This window comes from Cynocephalus volans, chromosome 9, assembly GCF_027409185.1.
Source record: "Cynocephalus volans isolate mCynVol1 chromosome 9, mCynVol1.pri, whole genome shotgun sequence".
Lineage (NCBI taxonomy): Eukaryota > Metazoa > Chordata > Mammalia > Dermoptera > Cynocephalidae > Cynocephalus > Cynocephalus volans.
In genome coordinates, this window is record NC_084468.1 from 37,036,875 (window position 1) to 37,064,533 (window position 27,659).

At 38.8% G+C, this 27,659-nt stretch overlaps 1 protein-coding gene and 1 non-coding gene across 15 annotated transcripts in view; both read left to right on the top strand.

The window, feature by feature from the left end:
- LIMCH1 (LIM and calponin homology domains 1) overlaps nt 1-27,659 on the top strand; it is a 349,568-nt gene that overhangs the window by 308,998 nt on the left and 12,911 nt on the right. For 6 of the 14 annotated variants that reach the window (XM_063108319.1, XM_063108316.1, XM_063108321.1 and 3 more), the window contains 10 exons: nt 4,076-4,166; nt 5,481-5,644; nt 8,788-8,893; nt 13,280-13,320; nt 17,267-17,350; nt 20,275-20,367; nt 21,252-21,356; nt 22,248-22,375; nt 23,908-24,029; nt 25,397-25,520. In XM_063108319.1, the coding sequence (XP_062964389.1) occupies nt 4,076-4,166; nt 5,481-5,644; nt 8,788-8,893; nt 13,280-13,320; nt 17,267-17,350; nt 20,275-20,367; nt 21,252-21,356; nt 22,248-22,375; nt 23,908-24,029; nt 25,397-25,520 (1,058 nt within the window). The remainder of the gene's footprint in view (nt 1-4,075; nt 4,167-5,480; nt 5,645-8,787; nt 8,894-13,279; nt 13,321-17,266; nt 17,351-20,274; nt 20,368-21,251; nt 21,357-22,247; nt 22,376-23,907; nt 24,030-25,396; nt 25,521-27,659) is intronic. The other 8 variants (XM_063108317.1, XM_063108327.1, XM_063108325.1 and 5 more) reach the window with 3 other exon arrangements.
- Nucleotides 25,676-25,750, top strand: TRNAI-GAU (transfer RNA isoleucine (anticodon GAU)). The gene has a single exon. It is a non-coding gene; the product is annotated as a tRNA-Ile (tRNA).

A 27,659-nucleotide genomic window follows, 5' to 3' on the forward strand; every position in this document is an offset into this window, starting at 1 on the left:
AATGAATATAACAATTTGTTTACCTAACATCGATTACATACCTGGCCCCTACCCCCTCAGAACCTGGGCTGGATGGGAAGCCTTGAGATGGGTTGATGGCTGGGGGGCAGTCTGGTCTCAAGCAGCCCCAGGAAGTGAAGCCAACAAAGTTTCCTCCTGTCCTGAGAGATTCCAGAGAGTGCTAATCTTTTCCAGAATAAATGGATGGGAGGTAGAGGAAGAAAAGGGAATGGAAAAGGCACTTTGAATCATTTCAGCGATAAACTTGAGACTCTCAGGTTCTAGGTGGTTTCTTATGAATCAAAACCTCTAAACACCTGGGGACAACTTGGAGGTGGGTGTGACTCCAAGCCCAGGTGATGGAACATTGAGGTTACCAACACAGGGCAGGATTCCCACCTCTCCTGCCTGCCAGCCGTGTGACCTTGGGTAAGTCACTTAACCTCCTGAGCCTCAGTTTCCTTACCTGTATAAGGAAGGCACATTGGTACCTACTTTGTAAGTTTGCTCTGAGGATTAAGTGCAGTAATCTAATGATGCTGGCACATGGTAAATGCAATAGATATTGATTATGGTTCCTGCTGTTGCTACTATTGTTTTAACGTATTGAATGCCAGGTTGTAACTTTTAAAGCAGCATTTTAAGGTAAGGTAAGTTGAGTTATCTGGAGCTCCGCATTTGAGTGTTGAGCCGTACTGAAATGCATTTAGAAACATAAGAATTCTTGAAAATAGTTCTCCTTAGTCATACCTAAGTAAAATATTACTGGAATGTGATGTGCTAGTAAAATAATCCTTACAGAACTAGTTAGTGCTTGAAGATCTGGCCTCCTTTGCGTTATACATTATGTCTAAAGGGCTTTGTGAAATATCTTATTTCATTGATTCCAAATTGCAGACTTTCCACATTTTAATATCTCTAAATCAGGATTTGTCTTAAGATCAACAGTGTGTCATATTTAACAGTGTGTTTTCTTTCTTAGTAATACCTAAAATAATTCAATTTAAGATTGATGACATCTTAGATTTAATAAAATAGGTTCATTTCTTTGTTAATGTTTTAGGCTGGAGAGGCTTTGGCCCTGTTTTGTAGTTATTTATTCTGTTTCTAGTAATCGAAAACACCAGTGTTCTCAAGAGGATCATTCATCAATATTTAACTATAAATTTCTTTCCCAACCTCAGATAGTTTTCTATAATTTAATCCACTGGGGGAGCACTAAAAATCAGTATTTCTGCTAATATTTTATATATTGATATCATAAGATAAAAATATCATGTATTAATATTTCTATATGTGTGGGGAGCACTTATAAATTTTAAAACCCAGCTTATTTTTCTGTAATGCTAAACTGGTTGATCTTCAAATGCTGCCATGTCAGTGGTTCATATAATGATGTAAACATACGTGCATACACCCCCCCATTATATATATATATATAAAAAACTTAAATATAATAAAAGAGACTTTGGTTTATTTAACTATTTTCATTCATTATGTCTCTTAAAGGGATTCAACTTAGGCTTGTTGATATATTAAAAAAATTATAAAATCCACTAAATAATATCAATGTGATGCTTATTTCCTGCCTAGGATTTTAAAAATGCATTTTAACTTAATATTACATTCTTCCAGAATTGAATAATTGGTTATTCATCATTAGAAAATGTCCATCTAATTCTGAGGATTTCAAAACTACCCCATCCTCCAAAAGAAAAATCACATTTTTGCCACTAGATACTAAAGTCTTTCTAAAAGACTAGATAAAGTCTTTTAGAAGCTTGAAAGGTTTGTTGTGTAAAGTTTCTTTGTTTTAAATGATGGCTTCCACCAATGCATTAACTTTAAAGGGCTTTCTTTCATTTTCGTTACTTTTGATTTATGAGTAAAATATATATATGCTTATGAGAGACTAATAAATCCATAGCTTTTGGAGAACCCATGGGGATATTTTATAAAGTATTTAATAATGCCTTTTCTGAAACCAACTTTAGCCTTTATCTTAAAAATCTTTTAAAATTTATGAAATATTTCATACACACTTTAAAAATTCAGCTTTAGCCTTTTATAAGAAACTTCTACTAAAAAACACAATAGCCGTTAACTTGTTCTCTTTAGTTGTTGAGCTGTTCTAGTTAGCATTTAATTCAACCTTTCACTTATTTTTATCATGCAGCTATTATAATAGCAGGAGAATTTTGGACTTCATTCTAGAGTCAATTGGCTCCCAACGAAAGACAGTGTAGAATTACAATGATTTTGTTACAGAAGCAATACATATTCATTGTACAACATTTTGGAACACATAAAATATATGTAAAGAGAAGGAAAAATCATCAAAAATTTAAGCATATTAAAAATAATTACTGTTAACATTTTGTATTTCCTTACTGTCTTTTTATATACATTTCAGTATATGTGTTAGCAGGTATATTTGTATGTTTAGGCATATATATAATCTTACACATGTAGACATCCTACTGTATATACAGTTTGCATTTCTTTAACTTAACATTAGATATTAATTATTTTCACATATTAACTATTGTTTAACATCTTATTTTTTTATGTTTGCATAATATTTTCCTTTATGGACATACAATAATTCATTCAACCATTCCACAATTGTTGGGCATTTAGGTTGTTCCAAATTCTTTTACTGTTATAAATGCCTTCAAGATAAACCAATACAATTGAAGTGCTACTGAGAGAGACAGGAACGTGACAGTGATGTGCCAAGTGGATTAGATCGTGAGATCTGCATCGGAGAGACCCCTAGTGGCAGAACAGGGAGTAAAGGCCAACCGTGGGTCCTAGCTGCAGGACAGAAAGGAAGAGACCGATATGAAAACCATCATGTTAGAAACTTGTCAGAGTGGGAGCTGAGAGAGAAAGAAGGAAGGAAAGAAAGACCACGGTGATGTGTTGGGCTTGCAGAGGGAGAGAACCTACCGAGGGATACAAAGTGGAGGTGGGAAAGGGGGAGGGGGAGGGAGGTTGGGGATAATTGGGGGGATAATTGGGTCGGGGACACGGGGTATAATCACAATTTGTGGTAATTGGCATGCTGCCAGCATGGATCTGGCCGTCACATCTTAGGCTCTAGTGATAACAATTTTCTGTGTACGCCATGAATATTCATAACCAATAAAAAAAGAAAAGAAACTTTTCGGGACTTGGCAAATAATGACTACTCATGAGATATGAGTCAAAGATTAATCCAAGGTTTAAATTGTATGATGGGAAAAACTGGTACCGTAAACAGAAATCGTCAGATCTGGAGGAGGGACAAGCGTGTTGAGTGTTAACCATTTACATGACCCTGATGATCAGTTGAGCCAAACAAGCTTTGAAGGATTCTCAGGGCTGGAGATGAAAGTACAAGTCGTAAATGGGTAGAGAACGCTATGGTGAACCCGTGGGAACCATTGATGCGTTGGAGGGTGACTCAGCACAGGTGGAGGAAAACAGGGCCACGCTGAAACCTTTAGGAATGACCCATATTTTGATGAAAAGAAAAGGAATAAGAACCAGTGAGAGATGAGTAGCCTGAGAGAAAAAGAGAATGAATTAGAACGCCGCTTATAGTCATTGGAACAAAGAGACCTTCAAAAATAAAATCCGCAGTGCTAAGAGACACAGACAGTTACACCCAAGACAAGTCACTGAGAGGTTAATTGTACCCTTAAAAAGAACAGTAACAACAGAACACTTCACTGGTGACATGCCCCGAAGCCAACTTGAAAGGCATTCGGGAGCGAGTGGGTAGTAACTGTGATTTTGAAAATTTGGTGGTGGAAGAAAGGAAAAACTGTGCCGTACATATGAGGCAGCCCCAGGAGGGTTGGGGGGACAGTGAATGACATGTGTCTTCCCGTCCTCCTTCACAGGACGTCTCCTTCCTACAGATCCAGACTCTCACCGTAAAGCACCTGGGAAATACAAGACTGAATTCATATGTGCAGCCCACTTTGCTGGCCTGAGAATGACCACTAAAAGAAAAAAATTCCTTTACCTTTTTAGAAACTTCAAAGGTATAATTTATTCAAGGGTGAAAAAAAAATCTCTTTTTCAGGCAACCACTGAAGAAACTGAACCGAAGAGTCAAGAAGATGAGAATGATGGTGGAAACCCAAGAAAAGGGAATATAGAACTTGCTTCCTCAGGTTTGTTTCATAACAGACTGGTTTTAAGGTAAATCATGACAACTCAAGATATAATGGAAATAGGATCAAGACTTTTTCCTACTGTCACAAAAAGGTAGTGAATTAGACTCTCTAAGTGGTGTGGTTGTGCTGCCACCTAGAGGCTCCTGGGGGGAATTCTGACCATACGGTTAGGGTTGCTATGAAAATAGGAGCCCACGCTTTTTGGCTACCCAGCTTTGTTTTGTTTTTTTGAAAGTGTATCTCCATCATCATAAAGAATATAGTATTTCCCCATATAAACAATGCTAAAAATTGGGGGTCATATTTTGACACACGGTAACAGCAATAGATAAGACATAGATCAAAACTATATCATGAATACAGATGCTAAAATGACAAAGCTCATGAATAGTCTGAAAGAATTAAGTAATGCTGTGAATCTGGACAGTGAGTGTGAATATACTATACCAATTATTTAGAGAAGGGGACCCACTGTTTTCTAAAGTATTGTTCCTCAATATTTTTTTGCAGTTTTATCAATATTTTAACACATTTCTTCTTTTGATAAACATTAAAATCTTTTACCCTCTTCCAATGCCAAATTATTTTAAAACGATATTTTGAAATTACTTAAATGTCATTACTAAAAATAGCAGCACATGCTATTTCACAGTAGGTTGTGCCTGCACAGTTTGATATTCTCCCCAGGTGGTGACTTTTCCACCTCCTCTAAGGTGTACTTAATTCCTCTTTATATATCAGAGAACGCTTTATTTTCATTGCATTATATACATATGAGGGTATTTCAAAAAGTTCATGGAAAGATTCATATTATCTTTTAATTCTGTTTTTCTACAAACTTTTTATATATCCTGCAATCCTTAACACCTTCCGATTAAGAAAATGTGATGTTAAAAAGCAGCTTTGAAATGCAAAAAGAAGAATCAGGCTGCCACTCAGTCATTTGAATAGAAATTATCTGTAGAGGCTCTCTTATCCAACCGGACTGTCATAATCATGAACTATTTCATGTCAACATTTTGTTTCATGTACCATTATTCTGATGTAAACAGTGCCTCTTAGGAAGAATTCAAGTTTTTCACAGTGGAGTTATTTGCTGTGCTTTCTGTTTCTTGTTTTACAATATCATGAAGAGCCTTGTAAATGTCAGCCATTTAGGCCCTTTTATACCTATCACCATACCCTGTAATCCAACTTCCGATTGCCAGGGCAGGAGGTGGACTGAGTGCACTTCATGGCATTGCAGGCTAAATGGTCCTTTACGTGGTTTTCTTTTTCTCCTCTGTGCTTCTGGATGTAACTCCATTTCAGAGCCCCAGCATTTTACAACTACTGTGACTCGATGCAGCCCGACTGTGGCCTTTGTGGAGCTTTCCTCCAGCCCCCAGCTGAAGAATGATGTGTCAGAAGAAAAAGAGCAGAAGAAACCAGAACATGAAATGAGTGGAAAGGTGGAGCTGGTGCTGTCACAAAAGGTGAAGTACGCAGTGCAGTGAAAGTTCACGTGGCTTCATATCGCGGTGGCTGCTGCTGTGATGGTGGTTAAGAATGAAGATTTATTTTCTCTCAATCTTTTCTCGTCTTTAATCTGTATTTTTTCCTAAATACACATACTACATGTTTATTGTAAAAAATTTAAATATATATAAAGTATATATATACTTTAAAGTGATATACATATAAATATGTAACAAACATATCAAGTAAATGTGTAAATATGGAAATAAACAAAAATAGAATGAGAGAGAAAGTAAAAGTCACTGAACCTATTAGTAACAGTTGGTGTATATTCTTTTGACATCTTTTTATATTTATTTTAAATCATTTTTTAAATTTTGGAGTATTCAATACATTTAGAAGAAAAATATAAGTTAGAAAGACTCGCAGTTTGGTTTTCGTTTGCTGTGAGCTTATTTGCTTTTTAACCTGTCAGCTTACTAAATATTCTCTTTCCAATATTTACCTGTTTTGTAGCAATGCCTCTGGATTTGAATAACAAGAAACCTAGAAAATTATTATTCTGATATAATGGGTTATGTCTTGTCTGTATTAAATTTCTTCCTTGTTTGGAGTCTCGTTTCATTCTCATTAGAATGTTTTGTTTTCAGGTACAGCGTCTAAAAGTCTTCGTCATTTACACTAGTTGTTTTCAACCTTGGCTACTCTTTAGTACTTAAAAATACCAAGCCCACTCCAGACCAAATAAATCAAAATCTCTGGAGACACTTATGTACACAACTGGTAGACTGTATGGGGGACCTTCAAAAAGTTCATGGAAAATAGAATCAAAAGATGATATTAATCTTTACAAGAACGTCTTGAAGTACTCTTCTATGTGGTGGTATTCCACCTTTAGAAATTAACCCTAAATTTGGACTTGACTTAAAAGTGAAAAATTTACTACTTCTAGTTCCAGTTCATCCATCATTGACTCAACCAATATTTACATGCACCTACTATGTGCCAGGCACTGTGCTAGGTATTGAATAGTCAACAGAGAACAAGACACAGCTCTGGCCTTAAGGAGCTTAGAGTGATGCGTCCTTGCAGAGCCTCTAAAATGCCTGTTGCCTTGATGCTTTGAGGATGTTTCGGGTCCTAGCTATTTCCCATTCTTATACACAGAGAGTTAAAGAATGGTCTGGAGGTTTGTAAAGTGGACGTCAACTGTAGGTCAAACATTGGGGCCAGGCAGGATTTCCCACCTTTGTAGGTTTTACCTTATCCACATTACTCTTGTTACCATTATTTATCTGTTTATTTTCAAACTCCCTTTTTTTTCCCACTTAAATCCAAACTGAAAGGAAAACTCTATATTACCAGTAGATTTTATTTCATATCAAACAAAATGAATGCCATAACTAACACGTATTCATTTGCATAGCTCATCCATGTGATCCATCTTTGGACCACTAATGTCACGTCTACCCCTCTATGGAAAAAATTGTTTTCAGATGTTTTTAAGTTTATTGTTTTTTGTTTGTTTGTGCCATGGACCCTTTGGTCATCTGGTAAACATCATTTTAGAATAATATTTTTTTAAAGCATAAAATAAAGTACACAGGTTTACTAAGTTGTCTTTTGTATCAAGTGGTACCAAATGCATGTATGCCTTGAATTCTGTTCTGTGGATTTCAGGTTAAGAACCCCTGCTAATTGATTAGCAAATGAATAATGGTCTTTGAACCCAATGCTCTTCTCACCTACCCATGTAAATTTTTCCCCTTTCCTCCCTTCCCTCTTGTACAGGTAGTTCTTAGATAAACAGAGAAAGGTGAGGACAGCCATTACAATGACTTTTATTTTCTAATTTCATTTGAGAGCGTTACCTTTATAGAACAAAGCACACATACAGACAGGCTGACCTTTTTACATTACGGTCACTCTGAGGACCTTTTTACATTACGGTCACTCTGAGTGTTTCTGCTGACCATTAACTGTTTTATTTACAACCAGGCATTATCTGAAACATGCTTTTGCCAGCCTCCACCATGGAGGAAATAATATGAGGTTGAGATTTGAGGGTTGTCAGCTTTGGTAAGTCTAAACCTTAGCTTTTGTTGTATGTTTAAACAATGAAGTTCATTTGGACATCTGGTTGACCTCTGTAATGCAGAATGGAGTGATTAACTGTATTTTCTTCAGGATTCTATTAGGGTTGAATATATTATTCATAAAGAAAAATAAAATCCTGCTGAGAAGAAATTCTAATTTTAATTTATCCAGAGGACCAAATCATAGATCAGATGATGATGAAACAGTGCTATAAGCCTCACTTGCCCCAAGGTCATTAGTTATCAAATTAATCTATCCATCTATTGGGATCACAGCCACCAGCCAGAGAGTGAATCAGAGAGGAACAGAGAGAAAGTCCTGCGAGCCACTGAAAGGACAGGAACAGACACAGCCCTACTCTTTCTTCAGACCTATGCTCAGAGTCTACTGACTCATTTTAGACATTGTTTTAATATGTTTGGTAATCTGTCTTTCAACAGTCAGTTGATTAGAAGCAACAAGTCAGAAGGAGGGTGTTTCTCCTAAAAGTTATTCAGTTCAGGGAGAAACAAAATAAAATTAAATAGTAATAACAAGAAAAATCTATTTTTACAAGGCAAACATAAGAATTTTTAAAGCCTGTAATTTTAGAACTCGTGTTTACCATAAGGACAAGTAGTCTAACATTCCTTGAAAATTCCCTACAGGCATCAATGCTATGGCACTGTTTGATAATGGTTATTTATAATAATGCTTTTTTGTCAATAGGTAAAGTATATTGTCCTTAACATTACACGTTCAGCGTTGTGTGGTACCAGGAAGAGAATATGTGATTGGTCAGTAAGAAAATGAGCAACTGTGATGTATTCCAAAGATGGAATTGGGTGTGGAGAAATGTGATCAGCACATTTTTGTGCTCTTGTTTGATTTCTCTGAAATATTGACTCTATATTAATGTAGAAAAGCATGAAATGGTTTCAGAGAAAGGGCAAAAAGTGTCCACTTAAAAATTACGTGTTTGAGCTTATTGACTTCTGTAGTAGCCATGGCTCCTTAAATTTTACTTCACCTGTGCGTTTATTAATGGACAATACTATGTTTATGTCTGTTGCCCTTGGTCCAGGTGGTAAAGCCAAAATCTCCAGAACCAGAAGCAACCCTGACGTTTCCATTTCTGGACAAAATGCCTGAAACCAACCAACTACATTTGCCAAACCTCAATTCTCAAGGTAAAGAGAAGGAAATGTTTTATTTTAGGTCTATGTGTTTTGCTGGGCGCATCTGTAGTAAAATATTCTTTATTTTAACAGATGATTATGTCCTTTATGTTGATGTTTCCTTAGCCATGGTGTTTGCCAGAGTCCAGGATGACTGAACCCATAACTTCAGGATGGAAAGCTGGGGCTGCGTTCTCTATCTGACCAAGCCAGGAACCCCAGCAGCAAAGGCCATTTTGTCAGCAAGCACTAGAGGCACAATAGGGCCTATATAAGTATCTGAGACCTTAAAAAATGTTGCATTGGTTTCAAAATATAAAAAGACAGTTACAAAATAAAAAGTCAATAATTTTAATAAAACATTTATAATATTATGTCAACTTCATTGTTAATTCTAGTCTTCATGAATGTCTGTTTAATTTGACAGTAATTTTGGGAAAAAAGTAAGATGTTTTACTCCATAATAATTCCTGGGTGTGCAGAATGATTACTGAGAAATCATTGACTATCATAGACTAAACATTTCTCAAAGCCAAAATTTTTAATCTTTCCAAAAATTCTTTATAGCAAAAGTATATATGTATGAAGCATATTAGAATGTATCCTCAGTATTATATGAGGGCACTTCAAAAAGTTCATGGGAAAATAGAACTAAAAGATGATAAGAATCTTTCCATCAACTTTTTGAAGATTCCTTGTATTTTTAGGTGTTTAACACATACATGCTGAGGGTATATTTTAATATGTTTCATATGTCTAATGCATTTTAATATGTTTGGTATAATGTGGGAAGTGGTGGCCTCTAAAATCATGGGGACTTAGGTCCTATGAAGGTCTTAAAATGACTCTGACCACTGCAGACTCCCCAAGTACCTTGTAGGCCATATGTAGGTTGTGGATTCACCCCATTACTCTTTAAGAACCCAACTTAAATCTCTTTATCCTAGTGGGAAACCAAGGTGCCCACAACCACCAGGACGCTTAGGGATGTGAGCAATTGGGGGATGTGTCCTGAGAATTCCACCATCCCTGGGGACTATTCTTGAAGACAGTAGACCACTGGGCTTTACTGGTGCGAATTCTCTTTCTACATGTGAAATAGCTAAAGTTTAGAGGCAAGAACTGTAAGGTTTCTTGTTTTTCTTTTTTATGTGCTTTCCCCAATCCATTTTGTAGATTCGATTTATCAGTCCAGACAAACAGAGGGTGATGCAGGTTCATTGTAGTTGGGATTTATTTTTATTTCTCTTTTCAAGGATGGGCAGCTATTTCAGGTCACCACTGGCAGAATCTAAGTTGGCTTCCATTAGCCTTTTTTGATGGTTGGGAGATAAGTTGGGCTCTGTCTACATAGCAGGAAGCACTTGAGAGGGAATTAACTGCTACATGTACTGATGGTCACTAGTTTCTTAATAACATCTTCAAAGCACTTGTGTTAAGTTCGTCAGTCCTATAGTCCTGATGGGAATTGACAAAAATAATGTCTCACAACTGGGCCAACAATTACCCATATTTAGACAGGTTTTAATTCTGCCCTATTTCTAACACTTTGTAATGTGTAGATAAGTAACAGAGGGAATAGATATTTTAAGCCATGTCAATTAGTTTTCCTGTCTTACATAATTGCATTTTGATTTTGTAAAATGTGCTGCTAAATTAAGGGACTTTACTTCATGCTTTACCAATTTGAATGATTAAAAACCAAAATTTAGTAGCACTGGAGCATTTCAAAATCTATTCTTCAAGGTAGGATTATATTTGGAGTAACACCTGATCTGCATTCTTATCTGGTTCATGGAAGCTGTAATTATAGCTGTAGGTTTGGAGACAATGCCTGGGTTCAACTTCTTGCTCATCTAAATCTTAGCAGTATGACTTTACCCATCAAGTTCTCCCTAATCTCTAATCACCACCTATAAACTAGAAATAATAATAGTACTGACCTCATAGGGATATTGGAAGAATTAAATGATATATCCATAAAAAGTGTTTAGCTTACTACCTGGTCCAAAAGAAGCACTAATAATGTAATCTAGTAGTTACAGAACAGCAGCAATAGAAGTAAAGAGCAAGATCCCAGGCAGAAATAAACTTCTTGAATGCTTTCCTTAAAATAAGTGTTTATGGTATAAAGATATGGCTTTAAACAGTAGTTCTCAAATATAACTGTGTGCCAGGGTCCCTGCGGGACTTGGGGACCACCCCACAGCGTCTGCTGTAGGATTGGTCTGGGGCTGGAGTATTTGCATTTCTAATGAGTTCCCAGGTGATGCTGATGCTGCAGATGTAGGGACCACACTATGAAATCCGCTGACTTGAAGTTTTATTTAAATTGTGTGCCAAAGACATTGTTGATAGATACGAAAATAACAGTAATATTTATTTGGAGCTTATGAAGTTCTATCATTTAGGAAGCAAAAGGCCTGTAACAAATGTAACCTTAAAAGACATGATTTATCTTTAATTGGGGGGAGAAAAGTGTAGGGCTCTGGTCTAGTATAAAAAGCCAGTGCACATTTAAGTGACTAGTCTGAAGTCACACATCAAGTCCAAAAAACTATAGGGTTAGGATCAGGAATCCTGGAGCCACACCTAATACTCTCTCCCAGAAAGTGATTATCTCCCCCCTTTCTCTAAAGTCATCTGTTTAAAGCCTGATCATATTGGCCAAGGAAGATCTGCTGGTCAACCCTAATGATGTTCCACAGGTTTCCCTTAAACATACACACATGCATAAATATAGTCTTTACTCTGAAAACATTCATAAAATACATATAAAGGTGACAAATTTTCTTTTCTCAACTGTCTCGCAATAGTGGAAAGATACCTCACAATCATGTTTCAGTAAAGTATGTGCACTATTTAAGAACTGAAGTCTTTCTTTGCACTGAGAATGACAGATTAGTACAGCACAGAGTTGAAGGATGCAGATGCCTGCTGTGAGCTCTGTGTGTTTGATGCCACCACATACAGACACTTACACATTTTTTTATTTTTATTTTTATTTTTTTTTTCAAAAGATGACCGGTAAGGGGATCTCAACCCTTGGCTTGGTGCCGTCAGCACCACGCTCAGCCTGTGAGCCAACCGGCCATCCCCATATGGGATCTGAACCAGTGGCCTTGGTGTTATCAGCACGACACTCTCCCAAGTGAGCCACGGGGCAGCCCCAGACACTTACACATTTTTAAAATGCATATAGAAGGATATCTTCTGCCACGGACTTCATAAAGTGTATAAAATGATAATCAAACCACCCATCTCTGCTGTCTTTTTACTTTTCTAGTGTTCTTCGACAGCAATGTAAACTGCGTTTTGCTCTTGTATAGTATATTATCCTATCATTTTGAGATTTAATATTTTAACAATGTCACCATAAAGTAAGACCCTGTAAAATTTCACCTAGCACCAAAGAAGACAAGCAGTAGCGTAAACTGTCCTGTTTCTATTGACTTTTGTCCACGTGTTCAGGTTTTGTGTGTGTTTCACTGAGACATTCTGTACTTTGAATTCTTGTATTGACTACAACCACACCTCCTTTGTACGTGGGAGCATGGAGCTAGCCAGTTCTCCCCCAATTTTCATGGTTTTCTGTTTGTTCTGTTCTGCCGTCTGATCTAGAGCCGCCTGGCATGGCCAGTGTCCCGCTGAGAGTTCAGAACTCTTGGCGACGTTCCCAGTTTTTCTCCCGGTCAGGTAAACGGCATACTGGGTAGCTGGATTTCTTTTGTGCCAAAATCCATGTTGGGTCAACCAATGATGCCTGGCATTTGTCTTCATTTCTGATTCTAGAAGAAAAAAATGCTTGTTTCTGACACACAGTTAGCAAAGAGCAGTTGTTTGGTATCAATACCAGTTATTCTGAAATCTGGGGGTGGGGGAGGATTCAAAGAATTTTGTGTTGATTTTGAGAATCTAAAGAAATAATCTTATTCACCTCTTTCTTTATTGTGCCCCCCCTTTTAAAAACAAAGATCAGAGCATTTACCAGAAACATGATGGTTCTCTTGTTAACTGTGTTGCTCTTTACTTCCTGGATGCGATCTGGCCTCTCTCTGTATGACACATCTCCATGTCAGTGAGGGAACAGCTCAATCAAGCCAGGGTGCAAGGTGCATTAAAAACAAGTACTAACAGGAGTAGTTTTTGCTTCCTGTAGTCTAGTACCTGGTGCTGATTGATGTGGCCAATCATATTACACTGGTCTTAAACTTCTTTTGGTGATGGGTACAACCTGCTTCAGGGGTCTGCTTTATTATGATTTTCTACTGCTCTTGACTTGCCAAAAAAAAAAAGTTTGAAACTGACATAGGAACTATACTCCACTGAGAGGATCAAAAAGAGAGACAATTAGAAGCTACTCATATTGATACATCCTTTTTCTTTTTTTCTGTGCAGCAGATTCTCCAAGCAGTGAAAAGTCACCTGTAACTACACCCGTAAGTAACTTATTTTAAGGAATAAGATCATGCATTTAGTGTGATTTTAATTTATAACATATTTGACTTGCTTATAGAGTATTCAACCAAAAATGAACTCCAAACAATTGATTTTAAAAGACTAATTAAAAGTTGTGTATAATGCTGTCAGGAAAATTATGTAGACAAGGATTATCGTTATACGGAATTGTTATTGTGCCTGGAAACAAAATGATAAGTAAGTCGGGAAAGTGGCATCTAAAAGAGCAATTAAAATGAATGTGACAGTAGGAATTAGTATGAAAATAGACCATTTCTGTAGATATTCAGTCATTTTTTTAAACAAGGACAATCCTTCAACATCTTATATTATTGGCAGACAGGATGCAGCCTGTACTCTCTCTGGGGGAGTCCCAAGCTCTCTTCATAGAACCCATTTTCACAATCAGTACATTGAGTATGAACTGTACTTGTTGTATTTTTTTGTTTGTTTGTTTTTAAAATTTTATTGAAATAAAAAAGCATTTGCTATTCTAAGTGTCAAGACACATGATGCTGTGGAAATTCCTTGCAGCTGAATTGTATTGGAACACTCTGAACTGGTGTTTCCAGTGCTGGGCCAGCATGCTCATTCATCCTCTGAAATTCCCATCAGATTTGGAGACTGGCTCTACAGCACAACCAACTGTAGCATGGCCCTTGAGCCACCTGGGTGCAGCCACATAACCACTGTTGTACCTTTGAGTCCAGGTTTACTAGCCATATGACCCTGAAGATGTTATATAACTTCTCTGAACCTCACCTTCCTTAATTGTACAATAAAATAATATCTTTCTTTTGGGGTTGTGAGCCTTCATTGAAATAAGTATATAGATGTTTCTAGCACAGAGCTTGATACATAAACAAATTCTGCCTCCCCGACGGTTAATCCAAGAGACTCACCATAGCCAATACCAATTCTTATCTGTAAGTAAATTGTCTCACTTTAAGAATTCCTAAGAGTTCTGCAGAATGCAGAAGAGACCCATCATTTGTTGCATAACCCCCGATGTCTCTAGCCACGTTCCAGAACTAGGGTCCATTTGTGGAAGCTCAGTCCCAATACAATACTGGGAATCCTGAGTTTCCTGGGAAGCTAAGTTCACCCACCGTGGTTGGGAACCCCAGAAGGATCCCAAAGCTGCCATTCATGATACAGAACTGAAGAGTATAACATAAACCATTAATTTCCATTTTAAACTGCATTCAGAACAAGAAAGTCAAATTGTTCGTGTGCCCCTGGGTGCGGGTGGAGGGCACCCCAAAGAGATACATCCTCATTTCTGGTTTGTGGAAAATTAGAACAAGAAACAGACAAATTACTGACCTACAAAAGTTAATTCTCTGAAAAATACACACCGAAATTTGATGTTCTTTTGATGATAAATGGCTCTTCATAGAATGGAAAAGTAAAAGATATTTGAAAATAAGTAAAGCTTGAAGAGGAAATAAGCACTTGAATTTGCTGACCTCGATAGACCAGACTATTTTCAGTCAGACTTGAAGTGGCCTGAGGCTGTAGGGACTGGGAAAGAGGGGGACTGTGAAGGTAGGAGACTGTTCCCCAGCATGAAGTGATTTCATTCATTTACTCAACAAACATTTATTGAGGGCCTATCTGTGCAAAGTGTGGAGATACTTAGGGGGAGAAGGGGCCCTCCTTTCCCTTGGGGACCCCTTAGGCCAGAGGAAGACACTGGCCAGTGAACAGATAAGTTGTAGAACAGTGTGGGCTCAGTGCTCTCCATTCTGACTTTCTCTAGCACCTTTTCTGTCTTTGATGACAGCTGTCACACTGGCTTCTGTGATCATTCATACCTTGGTCACTCTCCCACCCCCCACACACTCAGTTGTAAGCTCCACAAGGCTGGTGCTCTTAGCCAGCTGGTACCCCCACCCTGGCGTAGAGTCAGTGCTCAGCAGATAATTGCCAAGAGAAGAACCAAGGTCACTGTTCGTTCCCTCTTACTTATCTCGCTGGTATCTTCCTCTTTAAATGCCCATTGTTTTTCTCTCTTGCTTTTTAACAAAAATTCTGCATTCTCTGTGCTCAGTCCCCCCATGCCACACACTGCCTCCTCCTGTCTAACTCTTCCTTACTTGACTTATTCTTGAGACGACTAGCTAGTGAAATCTGAAAATTCAATAATTCCTCATTGTTTCTCTTATTTTCCTACTACTGGACTTTCCTCACTGATCTCCCTATGGCTTTATTCACATAAACACCCCCCTTTTCCCCCAAAGACAAAGAAAGGCCATGCCCCTGAGAGAGGTTCTGAACATTTAAACAGCCTCCGTGTCCTAGGAGAATGCCGGGTGGCAGCAACACCCAACACCATGAAACTTTAATAGAATTTTCCATCTGGGATCCACATTTGGATGCCATTTTGTGGTCATCCAAAGAAATCTGGGAGACTTTAGGTTTTATACAATTAAACACTTTTCCTCTGCATAACTTGCCAGAGCCAGTACTATGCTAACGTGCAGCGTGAATTCCAAGAGTGGCAAAGAGGAAGTATGAGGGTATTCAAAAAACCCATGGAAAGATTGGTATTATCTTTTAATTTTATTTTTCCATGAACTTTTGAAGTACCCTTGTGTATTTCCCTGTTTTATTTGCCCACCTTCTTTTGACTATTCTGTGAGTATCACGGCCATCTCAACCATGTGCAGGAACCGCAGCAAGAGTACAAACTGAGACCCACATTTTGTATGTCTAAATATATAAAAGCTATTAATATTTATAGAGCAGTAAATCAAGCATCACCTGTGGCCAGCCTGCATTTTCTGCCCGGAGACATTTCCCTGGGCCAGCCCAGCCACCAGGCTCCTGAGTGGTATGGATCTTTTGGAGTCAGGATAGGGTGGAAGGCGGCTGGCCCAGGTGTCCTGGGCAGTAACCGGGCCTACTGAAACCTGGGACGGGACTGACCCTGTCCAGCTTGCCAGGCAGCCAGATGAGTAGATTCTGCCTGCTCCTCTCCCCCTTCCTCCCCCACCCAACCTCTCCCATCCCTCCCTGACTCCCCCACCCTTGCCTCGCTTATTCTACTCGAGATTCCCAGGCTGTTCTAAGTGCCCCCAAACTACCCCATCAGGACAGAGGGAAGGAAAGAGTGCAGTTATTGGGGAACCTGGCCTGCCTGGGCACCTACCTACTCTGGGTGACTGGCTGAGGGCCGACTTTAAATGCAGCAGCCCCTCTTTTGCTGGTTTCCCAGGGGCAGGATGTGATTTCTCTTCCCCCCACACCCTCCTGGTCCCGTATGCTGTGGCCTGGGCGCCTGCTTTGGTTCATGCATCCTTATCCTATTATTCCTATTCATTCTCTTCATTCCCAAATGCACAGAAACCTATTATAAAAAGAAAACAAAAGAAAAAGTCTTTGGGTGTGTTTGTGTTATGCAGGCCCAGACAGGGCCTGGATATTAGGTGGTGCAGGTAGGCATAGGTGAGTTAAATAACCCACTTTAGGGAAAGCTTGGGTGGAAAAGCAATAGCAGTATATAAGATTAGTTTTATAGTGTGGCAGACACTACTTTCTACAAAATGCATTTCTGCTGAAATAACCGGTCCCATTTGTTTGGACCCAGGATCACTACACAGAATGAGCATCTTATGCTCAGGAGCATGAATGCATTTAAGAAATCACTTCTAAGAGAAAGCATTCCCATGCCAATAGCTAATTATTTCATGTTCCCATTAGCCCCAAAAAGGTTCACAGAATCATACCAGCATCTTGGAAGTAAAGCAAAGAGGGACTAAGATTTAAAAAGCAGTTTATGCCACCAAAGAGGACATTCAGCTACGAAGGCTTCTGCTTCTCCACATCCATCGGGGTGCCAGCCCAAAGGCTAATTGTCTTTTCTTGCCCTGGCCTGTCCTTGAGGACATGGCTCCTTTCTGATCATGGTTTTATTTTTCTAAGCAGTTTAAGTTCTGGGCATGGGACCCGGAAGAGGAGCGCAGGCGACAGGAAAAATGGCAACAGGAGCAGGAACGTTTGCTCCAGGTAGGACTGGGTTTGCTGCTTTTTTTTGTTTGTTTGTTTTCCATTTTGTGTCCATGCAACAGAGTGCCCTGTATGTAATTCTTCCTGCCAGAGGCTACAATAATGAACATGAGGTAAAAATGTTCATATGAACACTTATGAAAAACTCCAAGTATTGATTAAGGGCCAGTCCATCCATTCATCACCCCCTTGGTGGCCAATCAATTTCCAGTCCAAGCAGCAGTGGGAATGAATTATCACAAATCTATTTGATAGCAAACGTGAAATAAAATTTGGCCTCAGTTTAGTTTCTTAAGTAGAAATGTCTGTTCCATCTTTGAGTAAAAGCTGCTAATTATTAATTCTAGAAAAATTCTGGGAGTAAATTTTTCATGCTTCTACTTGCTTCCTGCCAATTTGATGGATTAACAAGGCCTCAAAAAGTAACCTAGTAACCTTAGAAATTAACCTATGTTGAGTACTTGGGATGTGCCAGAAACTGTGGTTGGTGCTTGACATGTTTTGTCTCATTTAATCCTCATACAACCCTTCAAAATATGTCTGATTAGCCCCCATTTGCAATCGAAGAAATTAAGGCTCACAAAAGTTAAATTAATTGCCCAAGGTTACACAGCTAACAGGTGTTGAGCATGGATTAAAATCCAAATCTGTGTGACTTTAAAATTCATGCTCTTTTCACTCCACTTCCATTACTTCTGATTTTAGCAAAAAATCATGAAGGGAAAGAATGTTAAATCTCATTAATTTTGATGACTTTCTGCTGCTGTGTAGAAAGCAATGCTTAATGCAAGTTTATTTTACTTACTTTTTCTTATTATTTGTTGTAATCCTTTTGTCTTAGTTTCTAGGGGTGTGGGGTGGGAGGTAGTTTAGATAGTTAATAAATTGTACTGTGGTTTTAGCTCTGCCAGTTAAGTTTGGCACTTTTAAAAATTGTGGAGGGTTAGGCCTTCCATACCGAAATGTTAATAAGAACCTGATTCATCCAAGTTCCAGAGCTGTTGGGATTTTTAGGTCCATTGGGAGACCTCAGAGCAGCACTGGCCATCTGCTGTTCTCTTGGAAATCAGGTGCTCATTCCCCAGCTACCTGGTGAACAGCCAACAGTCAGAATTTCCCCAGAGTAAAGAAGACAGGCAAGTGTGCTTCCCATCATGGCGCTGTCTGTTGCACGCTGAAGGGTCGCCATGGTTACAGATGCAGGCACCAGGCATACTATCTCTTTTGTCTCAGCAAACTGTTACCTGGTGTGGCATCGTGGGTTGTGGGCCAACGTGCTTGTGGGGGAAGGCAGAGTGTGTGGGGGTGTGTGTGTGTGTGTCATAGACATGCTGCATCTTCCACTTCCTTCATCATTGGTTCATCCTCTTGGTGAGGGGGGCACTTGATGTGAGCTCCTAGAACCAATTAACCTAAGAAGCTTTGCTTGTTTTTTAGCTTATGTGTAGTTTAGGGTCTGTTTCCTCTGTTCTGAAAAGCCCCTGAAGTCCCTCCCTAAAACTCTGTAATATTCGGTTTTGATAACACATTTTTACCCAGAGTTAAAGAGCCTGCCATGGGTCGACCAACAATGACCTTGCCAGAGCGTTAGTAGGAACACCAGGCTCCAGACAATTCCGACGAAGTCCTTTTGCTCCTATGATAATGACATTACAGGTAATACCTGGAGGAAGTCTCAGTGCCTTGCCCATGAAGACAGAAGCACAGGTTTGTTTTAACAGACTTGAAGAGAGGATTGACAATAATCAGCCTAAAATATTTGCATGTGTGCAGCACACACCAGTGGTTCCTTTGTCTCTGTCATGTCAGGATGCCATTCCCAAGGCATCCAGGGGTGTCGGTTGTCATTTTAAACATTAATTTTAATCTCCATTTATTCATTTCTTCTAGTTAGCTGTCATGAAATCAGTCACATTTTTAAAAGCCATCCTTATTCAGAGTATTTTATTTCTTCCCTCAGAAGTGGTGACTACTGTTGCATTGTTTCTGGAAACAAGAACTGGTATTGAACTGGTTCTGGTATTGAAGCATTCTTTTTTTTTTATTGAATCAAAATTGATTATACGTATTTTGGGGGTTCAACATTGAGATATGTTGATCAAATCAATATTACTAGCATATATATTGTTACAAATCATAATTATTCTTTATGCCCCTCGTCCAATCTCTCCCCATCCCCCTCTTCTTCCCCCCTCCCCACTCCAATTACCCTAGATTTCTTCTCTCCTTCTGAAAGAATAATCGTTACTCTGTTTATTTGTTGCTTAGATGATCTGTCAATGCTAAGAGGTGTGATCAGGGTATTGAAGCATTTTAATCAGCTGTTTAAAAGCCACTCTTAATTCACAAGTTACTTCAAGCCAGGGAGATTCTGTTTTGTTAGAATGGCTGTCTACAAACAAGGGGTAATTCAGCCACTCAGCTAATTGTCATCTTGTTCACTTTGGACCTTTCTGCAGTGTCTATCTTGTAAACCTACAAGGTTTTTCATCTTTTATTAAACTCCCCTGACAGCAATATATTTCTACTAGGAGAATGGCAGAACTCATCTCTGAAGGGCCCACCAAAAGCAAACTATTGGTTTAGTCTACCTAAGACAAAATCCAAGTTAGGGAAGATTTTCGAGACTTTTTGTCTCTTCCTCTTTTCTCTTTGCATAAGCAAATTTCTACTCAAATATTTAAAGAACAATTCTATGAAACACCAACAGCAGAAAATACTGCTCTTCATTGGATTTTTGTGTTCCTAAAATATGGAGTACCACAAAGTAGTATCCCCTTGTTATTGCATGAATCAGTTAAATTCAGAATGTTACAAGAAGAAGATAATCTTACGATGTATTGTACATGGTGGTTTAGAGGGTGAAAAAATCCTAATGATGTATGCAATGGCCAGTTCAGAACACTGTGGAAATTCCTTAACAGGAGAGATACCAGAAGGAGCAGAACAAGCTGAAAGAAGAGTGGGAAAAGGCCCAAAAAGAGGTGGAAGAGGAAGAACGCAGATACTATGAGGAGGTAGGAAATTTCCAAGAAGGAATTTGACCTTGTTGTCCCAATTCCTCAAAGTCTGTCAACACTACCTGTGTCTGTGGCATGTGTACGCATGTGACTATGTCTGATTCTCTTTAATCTCACTGAGCTCTACCAATCTCTTTTAAACTACCAATCTCTTTTAAAAAGTCATATCATATAGGCTCTAAAAGACCACAATTCCCCAAAGTATGGTGGATGGTAAGGGTGTGTGGAGCCACGGTCAGAGGAGGCTATACAATTATATCTGTTCTACAGTCAGAAAGTTGGATTCTTAATTTATTTTAGAGAGATGACATGAATCGATTTATTTATTTTTGGTTTTGTTTGTTGTTTGGTAGTAGTGAATTAATTTTATGAGGATAATTTTGATATCTAGGCTATGTAAATGTATCTTTACCACTGCATTTACTACATAGTACTAAAGAGATTTGGAAGGGCGGAGAATTTGTTTTGGTTCATTTTATTTTTTTAAATAAACAAGCCAGACCACGTTAGAGAATTTGAAGGAGGCTACTACACTTTATGTATATTATCTAAAATTTATTTTATTTATGATTAATATAGTTGTGAGTTTTATTTTTAATGGTAATTTTTGTGCATAATCAGATCCCTAACAGCATTTCTAATTAGGCTTCTTGAATCCCACTAATTAATTTCCAAAGGCTTTGTTTTTCTAAATTAAATGCTAATGTCTAAATTATTACTCATAGAGAGTGTTATATGATTTGAATGCTTTTGGAAAATAAGACTTCTTTTTTGAGCATATTCTGACAATTTTTTTCTAAAATTCCTTAATGAAATTTTTCTCTCGACCAATTTGATTTTTCATTTTTCTCTCTTTCATTGACTCCTGTCCTTCCCCTTAGGAGCGTAAGATAATTGAAGACACTGTGGTTCCATTTTCTATTACTTCAAGCTCTGCAGACCAGCTGTCTACATCCACTTCTATGACTGAAGGCCCTGGGACAGTGGTGAGACCATAGATTAAAAGCAATTTGTGAAATAAATAAACCTAAATAGAAGTACAAAACCACAAGGCTGAGTTTTCCCACCAGACTCACTAGTTTAAATCCTAGAATCATGTCAGCTACTACGTGGCCATTGTTATACCACTATACTGTCACTGCCATGACCCAACCCTAGAGTCATTCCTGAGGATCAGTAAAGTCATTACCCTAGGCAGATGTATCCCAAGAGGCTGGCAACCAAACTCTCTTCACACCTGGCTGGCAAGATCTCAGTTAGTGAAGCCATGTGCTGGAAGATCCTTCTCACTGCCCAATACCTGGATCATTCATTCATTCAACAGACATTTGTTCCTCTCTGTCATACCATCCATTCCTCTGCATTGACGCCAGCAGCAGGGCTGCCTACAATGTGCCATCCACAAGCCTCCAAGAATGTTTCTTCTAACCCCAAAAATTCTGTAAGAAATTTACATGTGTCTTCAAGGGCTAGAAATACCTAGAAAGGCTGGCCTACGGCCACATCCCTCAAATGAGGTCATGGACGTACTGGACAGAAGTCATACCAAGACCTGGGTAATCCGTAATCTGCATAAAATAAAATAACCCATAGATACCAGAAAGCCACTTGTCCTAAATGAGCACTACTGTGACTTTTATTTCGAAAGGGGGGGTTTCTAACCAATTCCCTTTCATGGTAACTTTTGAGAGAGATCCTGATTATACATTTATTTCACATAGTTGGGAATTAGTTACTATTCACTTAATTTGGATAATTGCTCTTTAAGTTGTAGGCAATGTGATGGAAAAATGCTTCAATTATCCCATGGCCAGAGATAAATGTTGTCCGGTATATTTAAAAATTATATTTACAATTATCTTTGTTTTCTTCCTTAGAATAAGATGGACTTGGAAAACTGTCAAGATAAAGAACAAGAGAGAAGACAGAAGAAATCATTCCAGGGGGATGCCAATGACATATTGCTTAAGACCAGGGAAAGTGATCCACTGCAGGAGAAGGGCAGGTATGAGCCCTCCCTAGACTGTCCATGAAAATGTACAAAGCCAGGCTCTGCCTGTTCACTCCCAGGAAGGGTACCCATTGCTAATGCAAATCACATTCAGCTTTGAAATGATCATTCCAGTAATACATTGCATATTGCTTGAACATACCAGTAATACATTACATATTGCTTGAACATATAATAGCTCTGGTCAGTGTCCCTATACTCTTGAATATAAATAGCCTTGTTTTTATAGGCAAAACCTTTTTTAAATTGAAGGAGACGGTATAGATCATCAAAGGAGTATGTTGTCAGTTCAAAGCCCCAAACTAAATATCACTCACCTGACATGGTGAACGTGTCTGGAGGGGTAGAGGTTGAAATGAGGCCCAGGTGTCACACTCACTATGATTTCACTGTGGACCTGAACTTGGCAATTAGTATCCCTGAGCTGTGAGAAGCCACATTTACTCCAGGTGATAATATAAAGGTTGTGGGTAATCAACCCACCCACGGGAAATCAGAAAGGGACTGCTAGAAACACATGGAGCACTCAGAGCTGCTCAGATGGAGCAGACTCTGGTAGTAGCTATGGGCTGTAGTGGGTTTATTGATGCCACCCAACACTTAACCCAGAAGGGACCTGCAGAAAGCCCAGGAGGCTGGCAGTGCTCTGCCACCAGCATGTTCTTTATGAGACAAATGTTTGCCTCAGGGACTCTGAGATACCAGACGGGTTTTGGCAAGTGTGCGTGCATGTGCACACACACAGCATCACCAGCGGGACCTGAGACACGAAAGGCTACCTCCATGTCGTTTTCAGACTGGCTGGTTTGAAAGCTTGGCTGAGAGCTGAGCTCTGCTGGTGGGGTTTTGCTCTGAGAATTCTCCTTGGCTCATCAGCTAGAAGACTTGGTAAATTGTAAGCTATAGGAGTTCAGGGCTCATGTCCAGAGACTGCAGAGCCCTTGAATGAGCATATCTGTCTCCAGTTAACACTGTTAAAAAGGACTTTCCAGTTTTATGAAATGAAAACCACTAGTCAGGAAGATTTGAATGATGCCGATAAGCATTTTACATGATTTTTTGCTGATTCTCCAGACTGTCCTGTTGTCACCAGAAACTTTGCTTTCATCTCCTCCATCTCTTCTGTCCTTGCACACAGAAGCTACTGAAAGGCCATCGAATGACCATGTGCTACAAAGTTCCCTTATGGCCCAAATGGTTTCTACAATAAGTCCCCTCCTGCAAAAACCTGGGAGATTGCGGTTAGCTCTGCATTCTTTGAAATTATTAGAATGAAGAGCTTTGTGGACAGGGAGGACATCAGAAATGACAGTTTCTTGAGTTTGTTAAGTTGGTGGATAACAAAAATGTATAGTACTTTATAATATTTTAAATTCATTTCAAGTCTAACTTAAAAAGAATAAACGTTTAGTTAGTCCCATTTCTTTTTTCTTATTGTAATTGGTACTTTCATGCCCTGAGGAATAGGACCAAGAAGTTCAATCCAATTGCTTTTATCTCTGTTCTGAAATTTTTTTCTTTAACAGCCTAGCTCAAGAGGCCTTGGCTCATTCTGAGAACGCCATATTAAAAGGAATCCATCAGGACCATCCATTGGATACACAGGCTGGGCCCCCACACTGTGGGATGAACCCACAGCTAGCTCAGGGTAAGAACGGAGTAGACCAACCCCAATAGTGAAATTATTACAAGACTCCCACGTTATCCACACATATATGACCTCTGCTGGCTGTGAGCTTCTCTCTAAGGGAGATGGACTTCTAACTTATGCTAGATATGTATAGTGAATAAACTCCCACCACCATGTGCCCAGACTCTGCATAAAGTCTCTGGGGGCGGGGGGACCCAGGGAGACTTGAGCAGGTATTACCACTTTTAAAAAAAAAAATGGAACTTTACAGAAAACCTTTGACCTTCAAAAGCAGTGCATTTTGAGACTTCCTTAAGATCTCCAATTCCACCATTGTCCATAATCTCCCCATAAAATGCTTGTGGAGGACTAAAATCCGCAAAGCGGGGTTGAAATAAGGGTGCTGGAAGGTTGGGAATGTCCCATCAGCTCCCCCGCCATTCCACCCTCATTCCTACCTGTGTCTCCCACACCCCAGGCTCATCACAACAAAATTCACATGTGTTCCACACCATATGATCAAATTCCGCATGCCATACATCTTCAGGATCGTTCCTAGACAATTGAAACTTCAAATGTTGAATCCGTGAAGCCTCAAGCCTTCTCCATTCCGACCCCTCTTTGATTTTGAATTTCATGTTTGTGCAGGTTTTTTGTTGTTGTTGGCTTTTTAAAAATTTTACCACTAAGGAAACTTTGAGAGCATTTGCTGCTGGCAGACACTTCTTGACTTAGTCTAGAGACATAGGGATTATATAAAGAGGAGAGCTAAGCTAAGAGGACAAAAGGGTGACCATGATAAGTGTGCTTATAGCCAAAGCAAATCTGGCTGAGCAAATAAACATTTTTTAATGGTGGAATTAATGAATTTGGCCTTGTGTTTTTTGCCCTATTGTCTATTTATATATTTTCATGGGTTGATTATAATACATAGCATAGATCTGTGTGTGTTTCCATATAGGGATATCCTGCAAGCTGAATGGCATTCAGGGCCCTATGGATTTAAACCACGTCACAGTTGGTGTAATCCATGGGTCAGAGAAAGCAACAGCTATTCACCGTGTTTTAGAAATTATGTTCCAAGTTATAATTAATTGCATCTACCCAAATTTGCTTTCTTTAATGCATAAGGGGTCAGTACTTTTAAATATTGTGATTATTACGTCAGAAACCAGTGAAGCAAAAGAGCCTGGTTGTTGACCTCCTTTATTTCCAGAACTAACTCTTGGCACAGTGAATAAACTGGCCTCTCCAACCACCAGGAGCTCTGTCTACATGAAATCGCTGAGACCTCAGCAGGCACTAGCACTTTAAAGAAGGGTGACTTACTAGGCACTAAGGTTATTTTACTGAGCACTAAGTTTATGTTCTTTACTTGGCCTCAGATCTATCCCAGAATCAGCAGGTATCAAACCCACCAATGCACATTTCAGAAGATGTGAAGCCAAAAACCCTCCCACTGGATAAAAGCATGAACCATCAGATTGAGTCTCCGAGTGAAAGGCGGAAGTGAGTAACCAGACAAGATGGATGTGAAATTCCTTTTTAAAAAATGTGTTGATTTAAAAGGGGAAAAATTTTTAAAGTGTGAGATAGGAAAATGTCAGCGGCATTTTTGTGCTTTCTCTCCATTTAATCTCATTGACAAGATAACATGTTAGGCTGGCTGGTTAGCTCAGTTGGTTAGAGCATGGTGTTGATAACACCAAGGTCAAGGGTTCAGATCCCCATACTAGCCAGCCACATATACACACACAAAAATAATAATAAAAGGATAACAAATATTTATGGAAGTTTGAGACAATCTTCCTGGCGAGTAAATATTTACTCTGCATTTATCAATTTGTAAGAGGCAAAGTTGTGTTTTTTGTTTTTTTTTTTTGTCTTTTTCGTGACCGGCAAGGCACTCAGCCAGTGAGTGCACCGGCCATTCCTATATAGGATCCGAACCCGCCGCGGGAGCGTCGCTGCGCTCCCAGTGCTGCACTCTCCCGAGTGCGCCACGGGCTCGGCCCCAAAGTTGTGTTTTTAACCACAAATCTAAACATTGGAAAGCAGACCTGCTATATAAGTAATTTATTTAAGTGAGTTAAGTTGTCTCAGAGCTTATGGACAAACATTTTTTCGAGGAAAAAATTGTTATTCTCTCATTATGATCTCACATTAAAGTAGCTACCCTGGGCTGTATTCTAATTTTGTAAGAACTGTATTTTTTTATAGTAATAATAGTTTCTATCATTTTTGAAGCGTTTGAATATAATAGACACTGTGATGAATTGTTTGCATATATTTCTTTCCTCTTCTTTTCATATGTTAACTCACTGAACCCTCCCAATAAACTTGTGAGGTGGTTGTTCCTATTTTACAGATGAGGGAATTGAGGCTCAGGAAAGTTAAATAGTTTACCCAAAGTATTTGACTGGTTAAGTGGTAGAGGAACTCAAAGTGAACCCAGAGTTCCACATATTTGAGCCAGAAGTTCCTTATATTCATGGTTTTAAAAATATAACAATCATGATCCTGTAACCAATCATTCTACCTAGAGTGCGACCCCCTGGATTCAAATTTTGGCTTTGCCACCTGCCCATATAGGACCTTGAGCGAGTTACTTAATCTTCCTCTGCCTCTATTTCATCATCTATAAAATTGGAATAATAAGTTTCCATCTCATAGGGTTTCATGCCTGGCAGATAGTAAGTACTACATAGTGCAGGTGGTAATGATGTTAATTTGTTTTATAAGAGAAAAATATATTTTTTGCCTTATTTTTCTTGTTACATTTTCCTTTTTCTCAATGTAGTGTTGAAACAATTTCCCCTTTTCACCTTGTGTCTATCCAGTTTAATTTCTATATGGCTATATTACACTCAGAATTAATAGAAGCTAAAATCACAAAGAAACAATCATTATTGTTATTGATTATTGCCATGATTTTCAACCTTTTTTGTTAAAGCAGTGGTACTTATCCTAGAGGGTATTACATGAATGAAACTGTGATATTTTGGAGAAGACAAACTCTCAGGAGGGAGATTTGAGGGACAGGGGCTCAGGGAATTAATGCTGAAAGCAGTTAGAAGACAGATGGACTCATGCTCTGTTCATGTCTGTGTTCCTTTTTTTCTTTTCTGTGTTCTACCCCATTCTTTACAAATGAAATTAACTTTTAAAAGCAAGAGCCCAGAATTGACAGCTTAAACATGGGCTGGTCTCATGTGCAACCAACAGTACCTGTACAACCATTCTGATAGCTTCTGGTGGGGACCGTTCTGATTTGTTAATGCCCATGACATAGGGGTTGTTAAATATTTTGACCTTCATCACATGTATCCATAGAGAATTTGTTGATAAGGGTGGAGACTACCTCACTGAAAAGTACCTTCTTTAGGGTCTGCCCTTTATTTCTGGGTTCTCTTTAAGAGTTTTTCCCTGTATCCTTAGGCATCTTTCCCCTCCCACTGAGTCCATAATTTTTATATCTAACTTAGCATGCAAAAGCAGCTAGGTGAACAACTTAAAAAACAACTCAGCATTTTTAACTAAAGAATAATTTAACTAAAAATAAAGGTTAGAAAAATATTCTGTCTTTTCTGCTCAACAGCCTGGTTTTGATTTTATGTAGACAATCCTTGCTACACAGAATTACTTTTT